Here is a 23,150-nt window from a genome sequence, read left to right as displayed (position 1 = left end):
ATATATATATATATACATATATGTGTGTGTGCATGTAAATGTATGTGTATATGTGTGTGTGTAAGAGCAGTGGGAGGCCACTGGGAGGTGACTCACATGGCTTTGTTTTCAGCTCATCGCCTTGTTTTACTCACAGAGCTGCTTCTTTCTTTATCTTTCCCATGACGGTTAGTTTGACTGGGGGGGGTTTCCTAAGCTGAAACAAGCCCAGTGTGCACATGACAACCCTCACAGTTCCCTCCTCTGCTGCAGAATCCTGAAACGGCTGTCCAGAGATGAGCCGGCCGATCACTTTGGTCTGGGCCTCGGGTTTTCTCGCTGTGTTGCAGCTTGCTTGTGCTACACAAAAGACAAGCAAGCAGGAAATGCAGAAGCCAATCATCAGCTGCCTTACATTCGGCGTGCACGTGGGGCCAGTCTCAGCCTGGCTTTCATCAGAACAGTGCAGTCAGACAGCTTGGAGAGCTGCACTCTGAGCAGGGTGAGGGCTGAAAGGGCTGTCCTCCATGTTTTAATAAGCATTGTCATATCACAGAGTTGTTAACCATGCATCCACAGAGGTAAGCCTTATTTTTGTCTTTAGACATATACACCGTCTGATCTGTAGCTGACTAATTTGTCTGAAGGAATGGGGTGGGGGTAGGAGTGTGTGTCACCCCACAGCGTATGAGAACAGCTTGGGTATGTTGCAGTACCTCCATCCTGCTCCACAGTAGAAGCCACAGTCCAAATCCAAAATTCAAATGCTTGTTTTCTGTGTTAAAGCTGTTTTACTGCTTTGCCTGCGTTAGGATCCCTGCGAGGGGAACCAGGCAGGATGGGAGAACCAGGGAGCTGTGCAGAGAGGAGTCCCAGGAGGCAGTAGCAGATGGTAAACTGACAGCACAGCAAGTTTAATTTAGGCCTCAAACTGCAATAAGAGCGAAGCAGCTTCCTCATTGTTTCCAGACTGACTACAAGTCACCTCACTAAGTCGTCTAAAAACATTCCCTCTTTTCATTATGATTGTTTTTGGAGTAATTAAAAGAAAAAAGAAAAGGGGAAGCGCGTCTTTGAAGGGCCTAATCCTGGAGTTTTCTTAAACATCAGTTCTCTGCATACCAAATGTGTCCCAGCAGCTTATTCATGGTAGGACTGGAGGAATTTGCAGAGCCTGATGGAGGGCACGGCCTCCCAGCGTTGCTCTCTGCTGCAGAGTGTCGGCCATTTTAGAAGCTTCCCCTTTCTGTCCCTCTGATCCAAACACACCGCCGGTTTGCAGGGAGAAGGAAAGACGGAAGGAAGGAAGGACTTCCTCTGAGAAGGCTTTCCACACCGACCAGGTTGGACTGGATTCTGTTTATTTATCACCATAGTTCATATTCAGATGTTGGTCTAGTTTTATTACATAGATCACTCTTTATACTTTACACATTTATCTAAATTGAGAAGGTGATTTGTTTTCTAATAGGTGGATGATTTGTGAGAGATTTTGTAGTAAATGAAACTATGGCTGGAGTTTAATAGGAAACATTCTGAACTGTGTTTGTAGGAACTGAGGCAGTAAATCCGACTCAGTGCTTCGGTTATGGTTTCCCTTCATTCCACTGCAGTGTGAGGAAAGGTGCCCTTCTATCACCTGTAGGTCTATGAAGGTCCCTTCAAAGCTGCAGTGTGTGAAATTAATGACGTCTAGAGGTAAAGGAGGGGGTAGCATGCTGGGAGTGTACGGTGGCCGCTAGTGGCCATAATTCTTCCATACCTAAAGATGTTTTCAGGTGTGTTGATTCAGTGGCTTCACGTGCAGTCAGTACTGCTCTGTAACTTCTTCTTCTATGGTGTTTTTCCATTCACAGACACCACCAAATGGTGGCACAAGTATGGCGGTTCTCATGTAAGTGGCCCTAAATGCGAGACCAACAGTGAACGTGGTTCATCCTGAGAGATGAAAACATAATGTTTACTCCGGTAAAGTGACCAGTCAAAGCAGGTTTCAGTTATGAAAAGTGTTCTATTTTATTTCCTGCTGCACCTTTAAAGGTAAAAGAAAAAATGGCCCGGGGACTCGACTCAATGTGGCGAGGAATTCTGACAAGTTTCGTTCCTTTGCTTGCTTTGGTTCATGTTAGCATCACAGAACAAGCAGAACAACCTGTTGTAGTTTCAACAACTGCTCGCTAGAGGGCGATAGTCCCTGAAACAGCCACTGTTCAGGAAGAAGGAAGAAGAAAATCTGGTGCTTTGGCCAGAACTGAATTAAATCAGGCCTCCAGGTCTCTCTGTGTACCTGGTCTGCACCCCCCACTCCTACTTTTCTAATAGGCCCCTCCCTCTTTACGTAGCAGTCCGGTCCTGGTCCTCTGTGTAGAATGGGATGGGAATGTCACACCGCCATGGGTCATCTCCGACATGTAACTTCCAGTATCTGTCTGTCTGACGTTCTGGTGACGTTTGTATTATCGGTTGCTTCAACGTCTCGCATCAAAGAAAAGAGACCCAGACTAATTTTTCGCTGCCCTGGAGGAAGAGAAAAGAGCCAGTAATGACCTTATAATAGTAATATACCTGCGAGCGGCATGTCCTGACCTCATGTTGCTGCTCACCGTCTGGTTTCGATCAAATGAAGCTCCACATTATTCTTCATGCAGATTTTCTGCAGACAACGTTCTCCGGCTCGTTGCTCAGTGTGTCTCGTAAATCCTTTTCCTTTCAGCGTGTTTTCTGCAGCAGCACTCCGTGTCCCAGCTCCCCCTGAATGATGGACTAAACTACCGTTTCCATGGCAACAGATGCCAACATGGCGTGCCTGACCCATAATGCTTAGCGGTTCCCACGGCCGATTGATTGCACAGGGTGCCATTCAAATGAAGCCCCGCCCCTTTTAAAGATGCATTTCCCTTCAAATCGAATCAAGATGTATTTACAGGGAGTTCACATCAGAAAGAGCAGCAGAGTGCATCACACCAAGCAGAAGGAAGAGATTTTACGGTGATTATGGCTCATGCCGGGTATCCTGCTGTCGCCATGCAGGGTTTCTGCTTCCTGTGGAGGATTCGTCACGGCTTTTCCAAGTTCTTCTCCCTGGTGTCTGATTCCTGCTAAAACTTTCGCTGTTTGCTGTTGCGGATGGAGGTTTATTTTTATCAGTAAAAAGGTTTCTGTGTCCTCCTCCGTCTGTACACACCGCACCATCTTTACCTGCAATGAAGGGGTCACATGACCCCTGTGTTGCGTTTGGGACCATAAAAGTGTTTCCATTTGGGAAGAAACATCCATATGGAGACGTGTGAAAAACGGACTCCTCAGAGCATGAAAACGTTTTTGCGATACTTGAGGTTTTTCTAATCGCAGGTTTTATCGCCATATTTAGGTTTGGCCTCATGCTTCATGTAAAGGAAACCCAACTACTGTCACGAAGAGGCGAGGCTCGTTGCAACAAGTGAACCTCTGACAGATGATCAGACAATGTTTTGGTCTGGATTGCTCTCCGTTTTGAAGGATGTCTGGTACATTTGTGTGTACTCTCATGTATTCGTACGTCTGAAGTACTTTCAGCCAGTAGAAAGCTCAGCTGTACCTCAGGTTTCCAGGAGAGTGTAGATTTGGGCTAAGGGTGTGCTGGAGAGGAGCATTTTGCCCTCAGGGGTGAGTCTGGGAGGCTGGCTCCAGACCCGTCTTCACCGCCAGCATCTGAACTGCGGCTGCATTTCCACACGCCAAGGCTCATAATGAGCTGCGTGTGCGCCTGTACAGCCCATGTGCATGGTGCTGTGTGTACGTGCTCTGTGTGCATGGGCGAGAGACAGAGAGAGAGAGAGAGAGAGAGAGAGAGAGAGAGAGCGAGAGAGAGCGAGGCGTCACACTGAAAGGCGCTGCGACGGAGGGAATCTGATCCGTCCCTGTCCAGCCTACAGGGCTGCGTCTTACATGTATGATGAAAAGCACACGGCTGGTCTTCGTTGTGGGAGTCTGGGTGAGCTTGGGACTTGATTTGGAGGAGCTTTGCAGCTAAAACAAGGATCAGTCCTCTCTGCATTGCAGCACTGTGGTGGAGGAAAGCGGGGAGAAGAGAGCCTGTGTTGCAGCCAATCAGAAGCCTCCGTGCGGTGCCTGAGCCAATCAGCAGCTCACAGCTGAGGTTAAAGATTGACAATTGCAGAAGAGAACAGCAGGGAGAGAAGGCCTTCTGGGAAACCTGGACCCATCTTTTCCATCATCCCCCAACGTTCTCAATAATTGATAAAGATAAAAGAACAGGCAGAAGGATCTGTAGGTGGAAAAGGAAAAGGTATGGCGTTCTCCTTCTCTGGTTGTGATGGAAACGGTGGGTGTGGACAGGGTTGTATCACCGGGTTTCCACAGGCTGGTACTGGATGAGGATGAGCACGGTTGATTTTCTGTGTCTGGACAGGAAAAGATCAAATAAACTGTGCGGCGGGGTAGACGAGGAGGCCAGCAGACGCTGCTCTTTGTATCTGCTGTCTGTGCACGTCATCCCTTCCTTCTGTTGTGACAGAGGAGGCTGAAACGTGTGTGTGGAGGGGGGGTTATGAAGGTTTTTGTTGAAATGCAGCTCTCCTCAGGTGTGAGGGTTTTCTGAACGGTGTGATGTTACATCTGCTGTGGCTTCAGAGAAAACAGAAACAATGAGATGGACATCCGTACATCTGCAGATCAACCAGCAGACACACAAGATGGTGCTTTTATTCATGATCATATATGTTTATTGATCAGTGAGTGTTTTGCTGGATGTCAGGTGGTTAAAAATGAAGGTTTTGCTGTTTTTTTTGTCTTCATGTTGACTGTTTATAAACCAGTGGGTCAGTGGAGGAAGATTTCTGCTACTAATGATCAGACAATGAGCTGATGTTGCTGCAGTTTCATCCTCCAACACATTCACAGGTTGTCTGTCTGTAATGTCGTTTCTGCTTGGAAGCGTTTTACAAGCTGCAGAACACTTGATGTTCGCTCTTTGCCATATTCTGTTGCTGTGTAACAGAATTAGCATTTAGGTGTTTGTGGTTGGGGGTGGGGATTGGGATTGGGTTGAGGTCAGGGGTGGGACTGGGGATGGGTTCGGGGGTTGGATTAGGGTTAGGGATAGGGATGAGGATTGGGTCAGGTTGTGGATGGGGTTGGGTTGGGGATGGGTTGGGGATAGGAATGGGGATGGGGATTGGGTCAGGTTGGGGATGGGGGTTGTGGATGGGGTTGGGTTGGGGATAGGAATGGGGATGGGGATTGGGTTGGGGTTGTGGATGGGGTTGCAGTTGGGGTTTGGTTATCTTGGACCCTGACAGAGACTCTTACCTGTTTACTTAGTTGAATCCAGATGGTGACTGTTTTGCATCTGTATAATTTGGTCCATGCGGCTCTGACCAGACGTACTTTGTCTATAATGAGCATGACGAAGTCTGTTGTCAGAACTTATTGTTTCGAGGACACAGTGGCAACACGTCCTGACTGGGCCTGTTGACAGTTCTTCCCAGAGACGGATATCAGGCCATTTGGTGGTAAGCGGGTCTTGTCATTTCCATCTACGGCAACATTTTTCAGGCTTCAGAGAAAATAATTGATGAAACAGTAACATTTCAAATGCCTTGAGGTGTTCTATTTTCCTATTTGTTGGAAGGGTTTGTGTGAATCAGAGCACCTGAAGCTACCTGTTAATCCAACACATAACTCAGCTGAATAATCAGCCGTTTCTGCTTTTAGAGAATGAAGAGTGCAGATCTGCATCTGGAGGTCGTGTCTGATGGGCACAGCTTTGACAGTGTTTTTGTTTATGTGTGACAGTGTGTCTGAGGAAGAGGGAAAACCAGAGAAACAGGCTGCAACAGAAAAAATGGAGATCTCAACAAGGTCTAAAGGTAAGAGCATACCATGGTCTTTGTAGGAAAAGACCCAGACCGTCTGCATAAAGACACAAAGGATCATGAAGGTCCAGAAGCTCTCAGGAGATCAGATTTACTCGGTCTGGTTTGCCATTAAGTTGCCCTGGCAGGTTTGTTTACAGTAACATTTGTTTCTTGTTTCAGACACTGGACCAACACAACGCATGGCTCAAAAACGAAAGATGCCCAGTCCTTCTCACTCATCCAACGGCCACTCCTCTGCTGAAGTTTCACCTTTCCCGTTTAAAAAGAAGAAGAAGCCCGGTGCTGTTAGCAGCAGCAAAGACCAGGTACTAGCCTTATTCAGGGATTCAGGATAGAAAAAAAAACGTGGACTTTCTATCTGCTTCTGCATTTGGGACGGTAAACCTGTTCAGGTCGGTTCTGCAGAAGCAGTCATTCAGTAATTTCTGCTTTCCTGTAACTTCTTGCTTGGGTTCATGGTAATAGAAACAGATACTGGACACCAAACCTGGTCAGGAATAAATATCAGGAGACCGCAGACCAACACGCAGAAATGTAACCAATCACTTATCATTAGTATTGATAGTATCAGGTTCTCCTGTCATACTAGATCTCCCAAAAATAAGAAGAATCTGTTTGACGTGAAAATATACATGACACCAGTCAAAGGTTTGGACAAACTTTTTAAAAAATATAACGGGACATATGTCTGTATCTTAGAGATGGGCGATATGGTCTAAAAAGATTTACCCCGATGATTCCTTCCGTTTGCCACAGTAGCAATAAATCTGCACCAGTTTAGCCAAATAAATCTATCAACAAAATAAAACTAAAGGCTACTAAAAACTGTATTTCTGAGGTCAAATTCCATCTATTCATTTTCCTAACCGCTTAGTCCAATGAAGGGTCGCGCCAGTGAGGGGTACCCCAACTCGCCAGTCCACCGCAAGGCCACACCGAGACCAAGAAACATGCAGTCACGCGCACACTCACTCCTATGGGCAATTTAGAGTAACCAATTGACCTAACATACTTGTTTTTGGACGGTGGGAGGAACCCACACATACATGGGAGAACATGCAAACTCCAAACACTGTTCAAGCCTCGCCCCAGCCAAGGATCGAACCAGCAACCTCCTTGCTGTGAGGCCACTATGCCGCTGTGCACCTGAGGTCAAATTCCACCTTAAAAAGATAAGAGGGTGGATGTAAATAAGTAGTCGGCCCAATAACTGTATAAAATTATTCTCTTATATGAACTGCAGCCATGTAAATTAAAATAGTTTGTTTATTAAGCAGTATATGAGCTGTAATCACTTTTTGGCAGGTATAAACTCTACTTTTGAGATCAAATTCCACCTAGAGAGGTTATGGGGAGGATGTAATAACAGCTGACTCTCAAATTAAATCAGGCCATTTGAGGATTTATGAAGATTCCACATTTTATTGACCAGAAATGCATCATGATCCATTCTTTAGGTAATAATAATCCGTGGATATCATTGGAAATAATACAGTCGCTGCGTTCTCCACACAAATCTTTCAGTATTAAATTAATGAATAAATGACATTAACTGGCCTTTACATCCTAAACGAAGCACAAGGCAAACGCATAACCAGAGGAGTAAACATGCAACATGCATGAACATCATTTCATCTCTTCCTTTCACTTGTTGTTAATCAGTTAAAGCACGAACATGCAGCAAAAACCTACTTTCTCATTTAAAATGGGCCTGATGTCGCCTGTCACATCGGCTTTGTGGCGAGAGGAACAGCAGCAGATTGGAGACGCTGATCGACACGGCTTTCATGGCTGCGCGCTCCTGGCAGACAATCACTTTATGGCACAGCACCAGTTTGTGTTTGTGCCATAAAGGTGGAATACGTTGGTAGTGTTGCTGTACTTTGTTGGATTGTTTGTCTGCGTACTCTAAAGCATGTTGCAGACGCCGCAGGAATAAGAAGGAAAGTCCATATTGATCAATTCATCCACCTGTGTAAAGGTCCATTTCTGCTCACATATGTACGTTTCATATGTTGTCATACGTCGACGTCCTCATACTACTTTTATGTTGCCATGGCTACTAAATTAGTTCATCTTCTGAGATCTGAGTTCTGACAGTTATTAGTAGTGGTAATACACTGCTAAAAGTTGGTTACGATTGTCCAGAAACACCAGAAGAAGAAAAACACTAAGTTCTCAACACTGCCTCCCGGTGGTCTCCGGTGGTATTGCTCTGTTTTCTACATTAGGTCATGAAGAGCTAAAATCCTTGCAAACAGACCAGATTACGTACGTAATCCATGCAGAAGATGGATGAAACTGTCCGTCCATCTGCACATCTGTCTTCTGCTTCCAGCATTAGTGGACCTTTACATTCAACTAACAGTCAATCCACTTATTTATTATTGAGCGAGAACGATTGCTCGCAGCAGGGCGGGTTGTGCACACGGCAGTGACCACGTCTCTAAATGGCACGTTTTAAACATGTTCCTACTTTCTCATCAGCTCCATCAGCTGTTCTTCAAAGCTATCTGTTCAACCGGTATCAGCAGCGACTTTCCGCTTCCTGCTTTTCCACGCCCACCTCAAATGTCCCACCAATCGCACAGTGCTTCTCGGAAAGCTCTGCTCAGCTCGAGAAAAAGCCGCAAGATGTCCCGAATCACGTCAGTCTTTCCCGAGATGCGAGAACTTTATTTTTGTTCTTGTGGCTTTGAGAACAAGAAAAACATTCCTGCTTCTGGTGGAGAATACGCTGGGCTTTAATCTGCAACATGGGAGCATTTTCTCTGCGACGTTGTAGGCCAGATCTCCCAGTTCTCTCCTACACTGGCCAGTTTGGCAGAAACTGGTACCATCTGCTCTCAAAGTCTCCAGTTAAAACAGGGAAAAGTTGCAGGATTGTAGATCTCCAGGACCGGACTTGGGCCCCAGATTTAACGGTTAAGGAGTGGCATCGTATCATTATACAGTGTGTGTTTCAGTGCCAGGCAGTAATTCTAACCGATCAGATAAAGGAAAGAGAAACTTACATCAGTTTTAAAGAAAGACGTTCTCACTTTGCTTTGACTTCTGGAGTGTTTGACTTGTAAAATTCACAGCAGCTGAACTATCTTCCAGTATCTTGGTGAAATCTATAAAAGGGATCTTTGGTTGCGTGTAGTTTATCTTGTAAAATGTTTTTCATCGACTGTATTTGCTACTTTTATGTTTAAAGAATTGAATGATTCTGCATGTCAGCTAGAAATCCAGGCTATAAGCCGTTGAGCTCAGGGTTTGGAGGAAATCTTTCACTTGATGCTTTGCATGTCTGCTTGGCTTCTCTGCTCTGTGACCTGACTTTGACCTTCCCCAACTTTGTGTTTCTTTTGCCTGCATTCCAGTCAGAACTAAGACATGGTCCCTTTTACTATGTGAAGCAGCCAGCACTCACCACAGACCCTGTTGATGTTGTACCGCAGGACGGCAGGAACGACTTTTACTGCTGGCTGTGCCACCGCGAGGGTCAGGTGCTCTGCTGTGAGCTCTGCCCCAGGGTGTACCACGCCAAGTGCCTCAAACTGCCGGCCGAGCCCGAAGGCGACTGGTTCTGTCCAGAATGTGAGGTACTAATTGTGGTTAAAAGCCATGTTTTCAATTTATTGTCAAAAGTACAGAAGCTGAGAACGACCACACTTGATTCTTGCAGCTCCGTCAGACAAAGACTGCTGCATATGAAGGAACTGTGTACCGCTGTTCCACCGAGTTTCTCCATCCAGACTTCTTATTTTCTGCTTTATTTGCTTTTCTGCTCCAGGATGTTTGAACTCCGGTGTTTCTCGTGAGGATCCTCCGTGCTTGGTCTGCAGGGTTGTTGCCATGGAGATGGCGTTAGTCTGGGTGGCTAAGGGGTCCAGCTCTGTAACCGCAGGGTCACGTTCTGGTTGTATCGTATGACTTGGTATGAATGAAAAGATTTCTGATTCCTGCAGCGCTGAGAAACCAGCTGCTCCCAGTCGGCCACAAACACACTCAATTAAGGCCAATATACTTTATTATTGATTATCTATATTTGTATAATTCTTGTACATGAACATGTAGGTTCCTTGGGGGGGGGCGTGTGGAGTTTGCATGTTCTCCAAATACCGTATTTTCCAGACTGTAAGTAATCCGGGGCTGGATTGTCCCACGAGAGGCTTTGCTGCTACCAGCAGTAACAACATGCAGCAGAAAACAGAAAATCCAGCAGCAAAAAGTGAGTTTGGAGCGAGAGAGAAAGTTGTGAGAGAGACTGGTGGAAAGCTGAGGTTCCTGAGGAACCTGGTTCATGGCGAGCTGTAGGCCAACGTGCTGACGGGACGTTACGTCTCCTCACTCTGGACCAAGCAAATGGCCTTCTGAACAAAAGCGACTCATAGTCCAGTGCAACTTATTTATTTTTTTGTTCCCCTTCACGATGCATTTTTTGACTAATGCAGATAATCGTCTGGACAATCCGGAACGCGCGAGTTGTCGTGGCGTCCTCCAATGGTCCAAAGACACGTTTGGCTAATTTGAGCGCCAGTCTGATGGAAAGTTTGTGTGCGCTGGTCTTGTGATGGACCAGGAAGACCTGGGAGAGGCTCCAGACCCCTCATGACCCTGCATTTGAGTAATCCATTAGGAGAAAATGAGTTAACCAGTTTAAAACAGCACAAGTGTGACCGCCTTCAGCTTCCGTACAAAAGCTTTTGTAATGTTAATTTAACAATGGAAGCGGTAGAGCGCCGCCGTTTGCAGTAAAATATCCATGTTTGTTGGATGTCTTGCAGAAAATAACAGTTGCTGAGTGCATAGAGACACAGAGCAAAGCCATGATGATGCTAACTATAGACCAGCTTTCTTACCTGCTAAAGTTTGCCTTGCAGAAGATGAAACAGCCGGGTGTAAGTATGTTTTTCACATTTCTTTGCTGATTCTCCGTTTGCTGATTCTACGTTTGTGTAAAGTCCTCGCTATAGACATGCGCTGTTTTGTTGGATTGTCCTGATTTTAAATGGCCATTAAACTCCTTTCAGCTGTGCAAGATCTTAAAGTTCGCCTTGGGCCCAGTATGATGAACTTGATGTATTGGTTTGCATGTGCAGATCATTTCCAGTAACAGAACTAACTAGGACATTATGTGTGTTCCGTATGGCCTGTCATGGCTGGAACCATGCGGCGAAACATGCTAGCTGGTGGTGAGGATACAGCTGCCCCTCTCACTCTCTTTCAGGATCATCCCCGCTTGTCATCTCGCCCCCCCCACGCAGCTTCCACGCAGAGAAAGACTTTTAATTGGGTAATCAATCACATCACTAACAAGACGGCGTCATGATTTCCTTCTTCTCTGGTTTTCCCTCCTTTTGTCTGAAGCAGCTTTTAGAGCTTTTGGTAGTATGCTGGTGGCATGTTGGTGTGCGGTGGAGGGCAACTAAGGACGGGTTCAAGCTGTGGAGTGCGCTAACCTTCCTCTCTTCTGTCTTGACTCCATGGTGCAGACCGAACCCTTCCAGAAGCCAGTGTCTCTTGAACAGCATCCTGACTATGCAGAGTACATTTTTCACCCCATGGACCTCTGCACACTTGAGAAGGTAAATCCGAAGCTTTACATCTTTGTTACAAACTGGTTAAAAATGAGCCTTAAAGAAGGTGAAATCTTTTCCACGGTCACTACTTCTCTTTTTTCTTTGGCTTTTTTAAGACGAGTTTAAATGAATTAGAAATCATCTGATTCTTTCTTCCAACACGTGTTGTTGCACAAAACGTCTGGAGAGTCTGGAAGTTGTTCAGCCTCTTTTCCTTTTGCCCTACAGAACATCAAAAAGAAAATGTACGGCTGCACGGAAGCCTTTTTGGCTGATGTCAAGTGGATTTTGCACAACTGTATTATATACAACGGAGGTATGTTGTGGATTAATAGATTTTAACATCTGCTTTTAAATGTTAAATGTTTTAAATGTTTCAGTAAATTTAATGAATAAACCTGTAAATCGTTGTGTGAACCTTCATTTAACAGACAGAAGAAATCTGAGCAACTTCGGCGTGTTTATTGTGGGATTTGCTGCGGTTGTGTGTGAATAAACACCGACTCGTCTTCTTGTTACAGGCAACCACAAACTCACAGCCACGGCTAAAGTGATAGTAAAAATCTGCGAGCATGAGGTAAGCTGATGGTTCAGTGCTGCCTCCACGTAGCGGCTGAAACTTCTCTGATATCTTTCATTCTTTTTGCAGATGAATGAGATTGAAGTTTGTCCAGAGTGCTATCTGTCTGCTTGCCAGAAGAGGGACAATTGGTTCTGTGAGCCTTGTGTAAGGAAGCTTTCCTGAAGCTCCAGCTCCTTCACGCCCATTGTTTTAACTCAGTTCCAGTGTTTTACCATGTGTCTGCAGAGTAACCCGCACCCCCTCGTCTGGGCCAAACTGAAGGGGTTTCCGTTCTGGCCGGCTAAAGCTCTGCGGGACAAAGATGGACAGGTGGACGCTCGCTTCTTCGGCCAGCACGACAGGTATCAGCTCGTTGTGCTTCAGCTTGGACTTGAGAGTTCAGTTCAGGGCCTGTGGTGATAATGGTGGATTTGTGTTGTTGACCCCCCCCCCAACCCTCAGGGCTTGGGTTCCTTTAAACAACTGCTACCTCATGTCCAAAGAGATCCCTTTCTCTGTGAAGAAGACCAAAAGCATCTTCAACAGTGCCATGCAAGAGATGGAGGTCTATGTGGAGAACATGAGGAAGAAAATGGGAGTGTTTAACTACGCCCCCTTCAGGACGCCTTACACCCCAGACAATAACTTCCAGATGCTGCTGGATCCATCCGACCCCTCATCCACCCCCATCAAACCTGACAAACAAGAGAAGATCAAGCTGAGCTTTGATATGACCACATCACCCAAGATCTCCTTGACGAGGACCACATTACCTGGAGCTGGGGTGGCGGCAGGACGCCAGCCGGCTCTCAGTGACGTGCCCCGCTCCCCCATGAGCACCAACTCGTCCGGCCACACCGGTTCGGATGGGGAACAGGAATCAGCAGACAAATCCCAGGCGAAAGCAGCAAACAGCGGGTACAGCGCTGGGGAGGAGTTTGTGGACTGTGCAGGTAGGACTTGACCGCCTGCCAGGTAAAAGCTGCAAACTGTTTACAAGTGATAAGAGGAGCAAAATACACATTTCAGACTGTAGTAGCTGTTTGGTGGGATGTAGACACTCCCAACACAAAGTATTTCCACATATTTTTCTCTCTGACTGGTAAAACGTCCTAATTCTGCCATTTAACGGACGCAAAGGAAGTGTTTTTTAGATCATGTAGGTTTGCCATACTGAAGACACTTCACATCATTGGACAGTTTAAATGTCCTTTTTTAGTATTAACTAAGAACTTTGATATTCAGAGTCAACCCCCAACACAGAGATAAAGAGATCAAATAAATAAATAATAACATAGCCTCAACCAGCCAATGGCCAGCCTGGAGTGGACCAATGGCTCATTAACTTCCGAAACTACTTGTGTCTGAAGAACAGTTTGACATTTGTTTACTCTGCATTCAGTCTGAGATTCTCTTCTTCCACCTGTTCCAGCAGGCACCTCCCTGGACAGCCCCAAACCTCAGCAATGTCCAGCCCTGGGCGCCACCAAGCAGGAGAAGGCCCCACCGACAGGAAGCATCCTCAATCTGAATCTGGGTGAATTTCTCATGGTTTGGATTAAAACACAGATAATGATCTTAAACCTGCTAAAAGAATCAGAAACTGGATCTTTTTCTCTCCGATATGAACGAATTCTGGGTTCTTGCATGATTTCAGATCGAAGTAAAGCTGAGATGGACCTGAAGGAGCTGAGTGAATCAGTTCAGCAGAAACAAGGCGCTGCACCAGTCCTCACCTCCACGAAAAGACAGATCAAGAGTCGATTCCAGCTGAACTTGGACAAAACCATTGAGAGCTGCAAGGCCCAGCTGGGTCTGTATGCATTCCACAGTGTCATCCCTGACAACAGTTTGCTTCCTTAAACTTCTTCACATCATTGTCTTCATTTTCTTTGGCTTTGCAGGTATTAATGAGATCTCAGTAGATGTCTACAAAAGTGTGGAACAAAGCGACTCGGAGGACTCCGACAAATCCGACTCCAGTGAGAGTGAAGATGCCAGTGATGAGGAGCAAAAGACCAAAGATGGCCAAGATGCAGCAGCCAGTGAGGAGCCCCAGAAGGAGCAGAGCAAAGCTCAACCTTCCTCCAGCCGGGAGGAGGACGGTGAAGCGGATTTGTCTCTGACTGATGATTCCAACCCAACGCCGCCCGAAAAGCCAGCTAAAGAGAAAACTAGCAGCGAGTTGCAGAAGGAGAATCCAGAGGAGGGCGAAGTGGCACTGGAATCAGTAGCTACCAGAGAAAAACCTCAGGTGACGAAGCAGGCTGCACCAGCAGAGGACTCTGACTCTGAGAGGGAACTGGTTATCGATCTTGGAGATGAACTGGGTGGAAAAGAGAGAAAGAGGAGCAGAAAAAACAGCAACAGTTCGAGAGAGCCGGCAGATGGTAAAACCGAAGGTAAGAGTTGTGGTTTCGCTCAGTGTTTATAAGGTGTGAAAAGTCCTGTTGCTTTGCTGTTAAAAAGGGTTTTTCTTGTAGGTAGCACTCCGACCACGTCAGCATCCACATCTCAGGCCAGCACAGCTCCCTCTGCACCATCCCCGCTGGCCGTCCCCGTCACCGTGGTCTCCTTTACTGCCCCCACTCCTGCAACAATTAGCCTCGCCACCGTGTCCAATGCCACCATGACTCCACAGTCTTCCTCATCAACCTCTGCAACTCCGGCTTTAAAGAAACAGCGCCCTCTGCTGCCCAGAGAAACCATACCAGTGGTCCAGAGGGCTGTCGTGTGGAGTCCCACGGCCAAGTTTCAGACCTCGTCTCAAAAGTGGCACATGCAGAAGGTTCAGCGGCAGCAGCAAAACCAGCAACCTGCAGCAGCGGCATCGTCTCCAAAGCAAGGCCAGATGCACACAGCTGGAAACGGCCCATCTTCAGCACAGCAGTCTTCACAAAGCATGCGCTACCAGACCAGACAGGCTGTTAAGGGTCAGTCAAATGATGGTTGTCGCACATGCTTCTGTAACCGTCTGAGCCCCTGCAGACCCTAAGGTTCTCTCTTCTGGTCTTCTGGGCCTCTTTATGCCACAACTCTGAGACAGAAAAGCTTAGTTACGTTCTGGCCGCTTGCTTCCACCGTGACACAGTTTTAGGTGGATAAAACTGTAACAACTTGACGACGACGTGACAACTTGTTATGCAAAGTGAATGCTGTCCGTGTAAACTTTAGGCACTGGAACAAGGCAGGAGGATTTCCACAGCACTGGGACTCTATTTTGTCTCAGACTGGTGTTGAAAAGGTGCTGGAGAATCGGACATAGTTGTTCTGAGCAGGTCTTGAGAACTCTGGGACTGACACCATCTGGACCTGCAGCCTTGTTCTGGTTCAGTTTCTCAAGTTGCTTCTTAACCTGATTGCAGGAGACAAACAAGGTGGAGGTCTCAGGATGTCCTGATGTGGAGGGAGATGAAGCTGTGTTCTGGTCCATGACTGAGCTGCAGGGTGACAGATTGGAGGCGTGACAGGAAAGCAGTGGGCTTATGGAGGGTGTGTGGTCTGTTGGGCTGGAGGTAGGGGGTGAACTGAACCTGTTGAAGAATATGTTCAGCTCATTAGCTCTGTCCAGACCTCCATCAGGCTGGTCCCCCTTTAACTTGAAGCCGGTGATCTTCTTCATTCCAGACCACACATCCCTCAGGTTATTCTGCTGGAGCTGACTTTCTAACTTCTTCCTGTAGTCCTCCTTGCACTTCTTAGTTTGTGTTTTAAGTTGTTTTTGTGTTGCCCTCAATAACTCCCTGTCTCCATCCCTGAAGGCTTTCTTTTTGATGTTCAGCAGCTTTTTCAGGTCACTGGTGATCCAGGGTTTGTTATTGGGGAAGCACCTCACTGTTCTTGTTGGGACGATGCTGTCCACACAGAAGTTTATGTAATCTGTCACACACTCAGTCATGGCGTTGATATCGTCTCCATGAGGTTCACAGAGGACGTTCCAGTCTGTAGCCTCAAAGCCTCCTCTAAGAGCATCTTCAGCTTCAGCAGACCAGATTTTGATCGTCTTTGTGATGACTGGTTGCTGCTGAACGATGGGCTTGTAGGTGGAGGTGAGAAGAACCAGATTATGGTCAGATCTTCCTAAAGGAGGCAGGGCAGAACAACTGGATCCATTATTCATATTTGCATAAAATAAGTCCAACATCTTATTTTCTCTGGTGGAGCAGCTGACAAACTGCTGGAATGTTGGTAGAGTTGCAGAGAGGGAGACGTTGTTGAAGTCTCCGGAGATCGCCATGAATGAGTTTGGATGCTGTGTTTGTAGCCGAGCAACGACGGAGCTGATGACATCACAGGCTGTGTCTGGTGCGGTACCAGGTATTATATAAACCACTACCAGAATAACACAGGTAAACTCTCTGCGTAAATAATATGGACGGAAGCTCACAGCTAACAGTTCCATGTCCCTTGTGCATATCTTCTCCTTGACAGTAACATGTCCAGGATGACACCAACGCTGGTTAACCAGCACTGCAATTCCACCACCCTTTAGCTTTCCGCTGTGTTGTCTACTGCGGTCTGCACGGACCGTTTTAAAGCCCGGTACAGACACATTACAGTCAGGGATGTGTTCATGCAGCCATGTCTCGGTGAAGCACATGATACTGCACTCTCTGTATTCTTTCTGAGACCTTGTTAGCATCTCCAGCTCGTCCGTTTTGTTAGCTAGCGATCTCACATTACCCATGATGACGGTCGGGAGAAATGGTTTAAATTCTCCATCGCTTTCTCCTCTGTCTCACTCCCGCTCTGCATCCTCTTCTCTTTCTTTTCAACTCCATCAGGATTTGATGTGTTGTTTCGCTGATAATCCTGATTTGGGAGAGGTTAATCAGTTGATCCAGATTGTAAACAAGTCTTTCGTTGCCATGGAGACTCATCATAAGAAGCCTTGAAAGAACAAAAAATATGCAGAAAAATCTCCCTTGCAGCACACCCTCCGAACCGGCATGAAATCCTCTGGAAAAAAAGACCTAATTTGAGGTAATATTTATGTGAGAAGACTTTGTACTTTTAAAAAAATCAAGATAGCAAGTCAGAGCTACTACTATACAATACAGTTTGCTGCCATCAGACTACGCAATCTGGAATGAATCGATATGAACTCTTATGTATAGTCATTCTCTGCTGTTTTCCTCATGGGGTCCTCCACCTTGTGAGCCTGGCCTGCTCTGACTGCAGGGTTCCTGCCATTGTGATTGTCTGCGCCGCCTGGGCCCTGCGCTGCTTTAAGTTGGATTGGTCTTCGTCTGCGTACGGTAGGGCTGGCAAAAGGTGCTGCTGCACTCGAGCGTAGGGTTATGGCGTCTGTCGCTGTTTCTCTTCCCTTTTACAGCACAAACAAATATCAGGAAGTATCTGATCACAAACCGACCAATCGGGAGGAAGTACTTCCGCTCAACAGCGCTGCAAGCAGGTGCACGTCAGGTCTGGAAGTGGTGTGCGTTGAGCCTTGGTAGAGCAATGGCGGCATAACCGACGCAGTGCCAGCATAACCTCAGAATCATGGCTATGGATCCTTCAGGATACCCAGGATATTGTTTCTCCAGCTGTGTACCTGTGTGTGTTTCCTAAATTATTCTGGAACACAGCTGAGTGTGTAATGGTTTACATTTTAAACTTTAAAAAACGTTTTTTTTTTGTTGTGGAAAGCATTGTTTTGTGTCGTATGAAAAGTGTTTTATAAATACAGTGTGATTGGATTGGCGCGTCATCGTTGATGCCACTGGCGTTCTTGATTCTAGCCGTTCAACAGAAGGACACTCCGCTCAGCACTTCCATGTCGGCCGTCACGCTGGTGTCCAGCAGTGCAGCTGCTGTTGCCATGGTAGCAGCGTCCAGTCTGGGCACAGCTGCAACGGCATCGCCGGTGGCAACAGATCTGTACGTCCCCACAGCCTCAGCAGACGTGGCTGCAGACATTGCCAAATACACAAATAAAGTTAGTTTGTATTTTCTTTTTTAATTTTTTCACTTATTTAATTATAAATAATAATAAACAGCCTGTTACGTATTTATTTATATGGAATATGATTTCCTCTTCTTCAGATAATGGATGCAATCAAAGGTACAATGTCTGAAATCTACAACGACCTCTCCAAGAGTGCTTCAGGGAATACCATTGCAGAGGTAGGTGGTATCGCTTGGCTCCTTAGAATAGAGAACCAGATGAAAACTGTGTCTTAATGTGGGAATTTCATTCCAACCTGCAGATTAAACGACTGAGAATCGAAATAGAAAAGTTGCAGTGGTTGCATCAACAGGAGCTGTCAGAAATGAAGCACAATCTTGGTGAGATCTTCATGAATCACTTCCTTGTTTGCTTCCCCACAACATGCAATGTCTTCTTGACGTTTTTGCGTCTCTTGTGTTGCGACCCCAGAGCTGACGATGGCTGAGATGAGGCAGAGTCTGGAGCAGGAGAGGGAGCGGCTGGTGAATGAGGTGAAGAAACAAATGGAGCTGGAGAGGCAGCAGGCTGTGGATGAGACCAAGAAGAAGCAGTGGTGTGCCAACTGCAGGAAAGAAGCCATCTTCTACTGCTGCTGGAACACCAGCTACTGCGATTACCCCTGCCAGCAGGCCCACTGGCCAGAACACATGAAGTCCTGCACTCAGTCAGGTAACACTTCTGGATAAAAATGATATGAATAAAATTTCTGGTGACATTTATTTACTTTTCTTCTGTCTGTAGCTACAGCCCCCCAACAAGAGCCTGAGGCTGAGCCCATTGCAGAGCCCCCGAACAAAGGTTCAGGGCAGACAAACTCCGTCAGAGACACACCAGCCTCTGCACCACCAGACAAAGACTCTGACATCGAAAAGAGCTCCGACAGCGTTTCTGTAACTTTGTTTTAACACGGTTGTTTGCACTTGAAAATGTAAATTTAGAGATGTATATATTTTTTTAAATGAGGACATATTTATGTTCATTGTGTTGTTTAAAGAACCTGTTCTAAATTAATGAATCAGATGATTTTTTTTTACTTCCATTTCCATTTGCCTTTCAGGGTGTGCATGCTGCACAGCGCTGAAGTTCAGAGGCACGGTTTAACAAAGCGGTTCTGCTTGTTTTTTCACTACTTTGCTGGTCACTTCAGAGTTATTATTGGTATAAAGAAGCTATTGCCACGCGCAGGCATCACAGATCCCAGTGTAGTTCAATGGAAAACAGTTAATGGTTTCATGGACCAGTTTATTTCTAGATTGCAAATGTTGACAGAAATGTCTGTATATGACTTATTTTCTATTCTTGGTTAAATGATTTGTTATTCTGATGTTGACTTATGTATAATGCAAAATAAAAAATATAAATACAATTTTAAACAAGCTATCTCTGTGATTTAACGTGAGTATATTATCCCACACCAGGGGCGATAATATCATATTAAACAGTTTGTAGGACATTAAAAATACCATTTTAAATTAAAATAAATACAAAAGATATAACTAACTCTTAAAAAATACACATATAAACTGACATCTATCTATCTATCTGTCTGTCTGTCTATCTACATCTCAGATAATTAAAAAATTATGAAAAAGTTCAATATTTTTGTCAGTCATTTCAGGATGGGAAACCTATATGTTTTATAGATTTATTACACATAGAGTGAAATATTTTAACCATTCAATCCTTGAAAAGTTGATAATTGCGGCTTATAGATCATGAAAACCCAAAATGTCTCTGAAAATTAGAATATTGTGAAAAACTTCAATCTTAGAAAGTCATGGTGTCACACCCTGATCAACTAATTAACTCAAAATCCTGCAAAGGTCTCCCAAATCTTTAAATGGTCTCAGTCTGGGTCAGATGGCGACCCAACCATAGGGAAGACTGCTGACCTGACAGATGTCCAGAAGACGATCATTGACCCTCCACAAGGAGGGAAAGCCAGAAAAGGTCATTTCTAAAGAAGCTGCTTGTCCACAGAGTGCTGGATCCAAGCATGTTAATGGAAAGTTGAGTGAAAGGAAAAGCTGCACCAGCAAAAGGCAGAACTGCAGTCTGGAGAGGATCGTCAAGCAACATCCATTCAAGAATCTGGGGAGCTTCACAAGGAGTGGACTGAAGCTGGACTCATCAAGAGCCGCTATGCACAGACGGATCCTAGACATGGACTACAGATGTCCATTCCTCGTGTCGAACCACTCCTGAACCAGAGACACCGACAGAAGCATCTCACCTAGGCTAGGGAGGAAAAGGACTGGATCTCAGATGGAAGCAGATTCTGTATTTCATTTGGAAACCAAGGTCCCAGAGTCTGGAGGAAGAGTGGAGAGGCCCAGAATCCACGTTGCTGGAAGTCCAGAGTGAAGTTTCCACAGTCAGTGATGGTTTGGGAGCCATGTCATCTGCTAGTGGTGATCCACTGTGTTATCTGATAGTCACAGTCAACACAGCATCTAGCAGGACATTTTAGAGCACTTCATGCTTCCTTCTGCTGACAAGCTTTATGGAGATGTAGATTTCATTTCCCAGCAGGACTTGGGACCTGCCTACACTGCCAAAGGTACCAAAAGCTGCTTCAACCTTGGAGTTATATTTGACTCGGACCTGTCCTTTGGCCCACATATTAAGCAGGTTACTAAAACAGCCTTCTTTCATTTACGTAATAAAGCCAAAATTAGGGACATTCTGTCTCAGAGTGATGCAGAAAAACTGGTTCATGCTTTTGTTACTTCAAGGCTAGATTACTGTAACTCTCTATTACTGGGCTGTCCTAAATATGCCCAATAACAGTGTTATATCATTAACATGTATGTCTCCTGTCTCAGCAGGTCTCCCTGGCCGGGAGTAGCAGTTCCTGTTGTCTGTTGTCTTTCTGTCCTCTTCCCCCCACACAGCAGAGGCAGATGGCTGCCTGTCCTGAGCCGGGTTCTGCCGGAGGTTTCCTTCCTGTTAAAAGGGAGTTTTTTCCTTCCCACTGTCGCCAGTGTGCTTGCTCAGGATAGGAGATTGAGTTGGACTCAACTCAATCTGTTGGTTTCCTTATATAGGCTGTTATGAATTGGCTTTCATTACGTTTTTTTCTTGTCTGTAAAGCGTCTTGAGATGGCATTGCCGTGATTTGACGCTATATAAATAAAGTTGAATTGGACTGAATTGAATTCAATGGCTTCCTTCCACGGTCCAAAGACATGCATGCTAGGTTAACTGGTTACTCTAAATTGCCCATAGGAGTGAGTGTGAGCGTGAGTGGTTGTTCGTCTCTGTGTGGCCCTGCAATGGACTGGCGAGCTGTCCAGGGTGTACCCTGCCTGTCGCCCAAAGCCAGCTGGGATAGGCTCCAGCTTCCCCGCGACCCTGATTTGGATTAAGCGGTTCAGAAAATGAATGAATGAATTCAATGACCATGGTGTTACTGTGCTGGATTGGCCAACAAACTCACCTGATCTGAACTTCATAGAGAATCTGTGGGGTATTGTCAAGAGGAAGATGAGAGACACCAGACCCAACTATGTAGATCGGGGATCCCCAACCCTGGTCCTCGAGGACCGGTGTCCTGCAGGTTTTCCAAGTGTCCCTGCTGAACACACCTGATTCAAATCAATGTGTATTTAGCAGACATGTGCAGAGCTTGTCTGAGTCTGAGACTGGTGTGTTCCAGCAGGAACACTTGGAAAACCTGGAGGACACCGGTCCTCGAGGACCAGGGTTGGGGATCCCTGATGATGACCTCAAGGCTGCTATCAAAGCAACCTGGGCTTCCACTATTCCTGAGTGGTGCCACACACTGACCGCTTCCATTGCCATGCTGCATTGATGCAGTAATTCATGCAAAAGGAGGCCCAACCAAGTACTGAGTGCATGAAAATGAACATACTGTTCAGAAGGCTGACATTTCTGTTTAAAATACCCTTTTTTCTTTGATCTTATGTAATATTCTAATTTTCTGAGACACTGCATTTTGGGTTTTCATTATCTATAAGCCACAATCATCAACATGTTAAGAAATAAATGTTTGAAATGTTTCACTCTATGTGTAATGAATCTATAATATATATGGGCTTCACATTCTGAAATGAGGGACGAAAAATGTTGAACTTTTTCATAGTATTCAAATTTTCTCCGAGATGTCCCTGCATCTATCGGCACGTGTAATGCCTCCTCCTGACCAGCGGTGGCACTGCAGAGACAGACTGTTGTGTAAGTATAGACCATATATGAAAGATGGGCGGATTCAAAGTAAATCCTATGCAGAAGTGCATAAAGCTGCAGTTCCCCCTTCATCCACTAGGGGCTGCAAAACAGAACAAATCCCCATAGACTCCCATGTTAAAAATACCAACTTCACAGCAGAAATAAACATGTTTACAGCAGAAATAAACATGTTTACGGCAGAAATAACCATGTTTACAGCAGAAACAAACATGTTTACAGCAGAAATAAACATGTTTACAGCCTGGTTCAAAAATCCATTTCAGGTTTAATAGGTCAGGTTTACCTTCATGGCAACTGTGGAGGGAGTGAATTTTTTTCTAACTCACCCATTTAAAAGTAATTTAATCTCGAAGTTCGGCATATATAGGGGCATGTCCTTTTGATTGATAGGTACCAATCTCCCGCTTCAAGTCAGAAGAACGTAGAACAACCGCGGTTTTTAGCCGGTTAACAACGTGACTTAGCTTTAGCCCGCTTACCTCCGTTAGTTGGTTAGCTCCTGTTATCTCCGGATTAGCTCGGTTAGCTCTTAGTTACAGGCAGCTTGGAGTTTGTTAGATGTCAATCATCCACCATGACGCGAACAGCCCCCCTCTCAGCTCCACCTCTTTGCTCATATTTCCGGGCGAGACGACACGCATGCCCCTACCAAGATGGCGACGGTAGGAACCATGGCTGTGTCTCAATTCGATAGTGCATAGTGTGCACTACGCACTTTTCTCTGTAGTGCGCACTACGGTGGGTAAGTACTGTCCCAAATGGAACATGGACGTAGAGCACTAACCGGTCGTGACGAACTCACATTTGTCCACAATTATTCTGCCGCCAAAAGTAAAACAAAGCGCTAAATTAGGAGAATGAATTTGCTTCTCTCATGAAACTACATCGCATTAAAGATGGCAAAGGATCCTCCTCCGATTGGCTGAACATGAGTTGGTATGTATATTTATTTATTTCTAACGTGTATGACCCGCCTGCATACGTACCCAGACTGCGGA

General features: G+C 45.7%; 1 protein-coding gene across 6 annotated transcripts; it reads left to right on the top strand.

Annotated features, from left to right (window-relative positions):
- The first annotated feature begins 453 nt into the window (after window positions 1-453).
- Window positions 454-19,187, top strand: zmynd8 (zinc finger, MYND-type containing 8). 6 transcript variants are annotated; one of them, XM_079242192.1, is made up of 21 exons: window positions 454-560; window positions 5,776-5,849; window positions 6,018-6,163; window positions 9,302-9,445; window positions 10,631-10,744; window positions 11,074-11,139; window positions 11,339-11,431; window positions 11,654-11,741; window positions 11,947-12,002; window positions 12,075-12,152; window positions 12,234-12,349; window positions 12,450-12,940; window positions 13,420-13,524; window positions 13,645-13,800; window positions 13,892-14,389; window positions 14,471-14,920; window positions 17,732-17,928; window positions 18,036-18,116; window positions 18,200-18,278; window positions 18,370-18,609; window positions 18,682-19,187. In XM_079242192.1, the coding sequence occupies exons 1-21, from the start codon at window positions 547-549 to the stop codon at window positions 18,843-18,845; spliced, it is 3,450 nt and encodes a 1,149-aa protein (XP_079098318.1). In that variant the 5' UTR covers window positions 454-546; the 3' UTR covers window positions 18,846-19,187. The 6 variants fall into 6 exon arrangements, with proteins under 6 accessions (XP_079098318.1, XP_079098316.1, XP_079098315.1 ...); XM_079242190.1 differs by having other exon boundaries at window positions 9,224-9,445; window positions 13,423-13,524; XM_079242189.1 differs by having other exon boundaries at window positions 9,224-9,445.
- Window positions 19,188-23,150: the final 3,963 nt, after the last annotated feature.

This window comes from Telmatherina bonti (assembly GCF_933228915.1).
Source record: "Telmatherina bonti genome assembly, chromosome: 6".
Classification (NCBI taxonomy): Eukaryota; Metazoa; Chordata; class Actinopteri; order Atheriniformes; family Telmatherinidae; genus Telmatherina; species Telmatherina bonti.
The sequence above is the reverse complement of the archived record's forward strand: the minus strand, read 5'-3'. Positions and strand labels throughout refer to the sequence as shown.

Coding starts and splice junctions, on each gene's coding strand:
- zmynd8 (XM_079242189.1), top strand. Junction 11,742..11,946: donor CTGTATTATATACAACGGAG/GTATGTTGTGGA, acceptor TTCTTGTTACAG/GCAACCACAAACTCACAGCC. Junction 17,929..18,035: donor TTGCCAAATACACAAATAAA/GTTAGTTTGTAT, acceptor CCTCTTCTTCAG/ATAATGGATGCAATCAAAGG.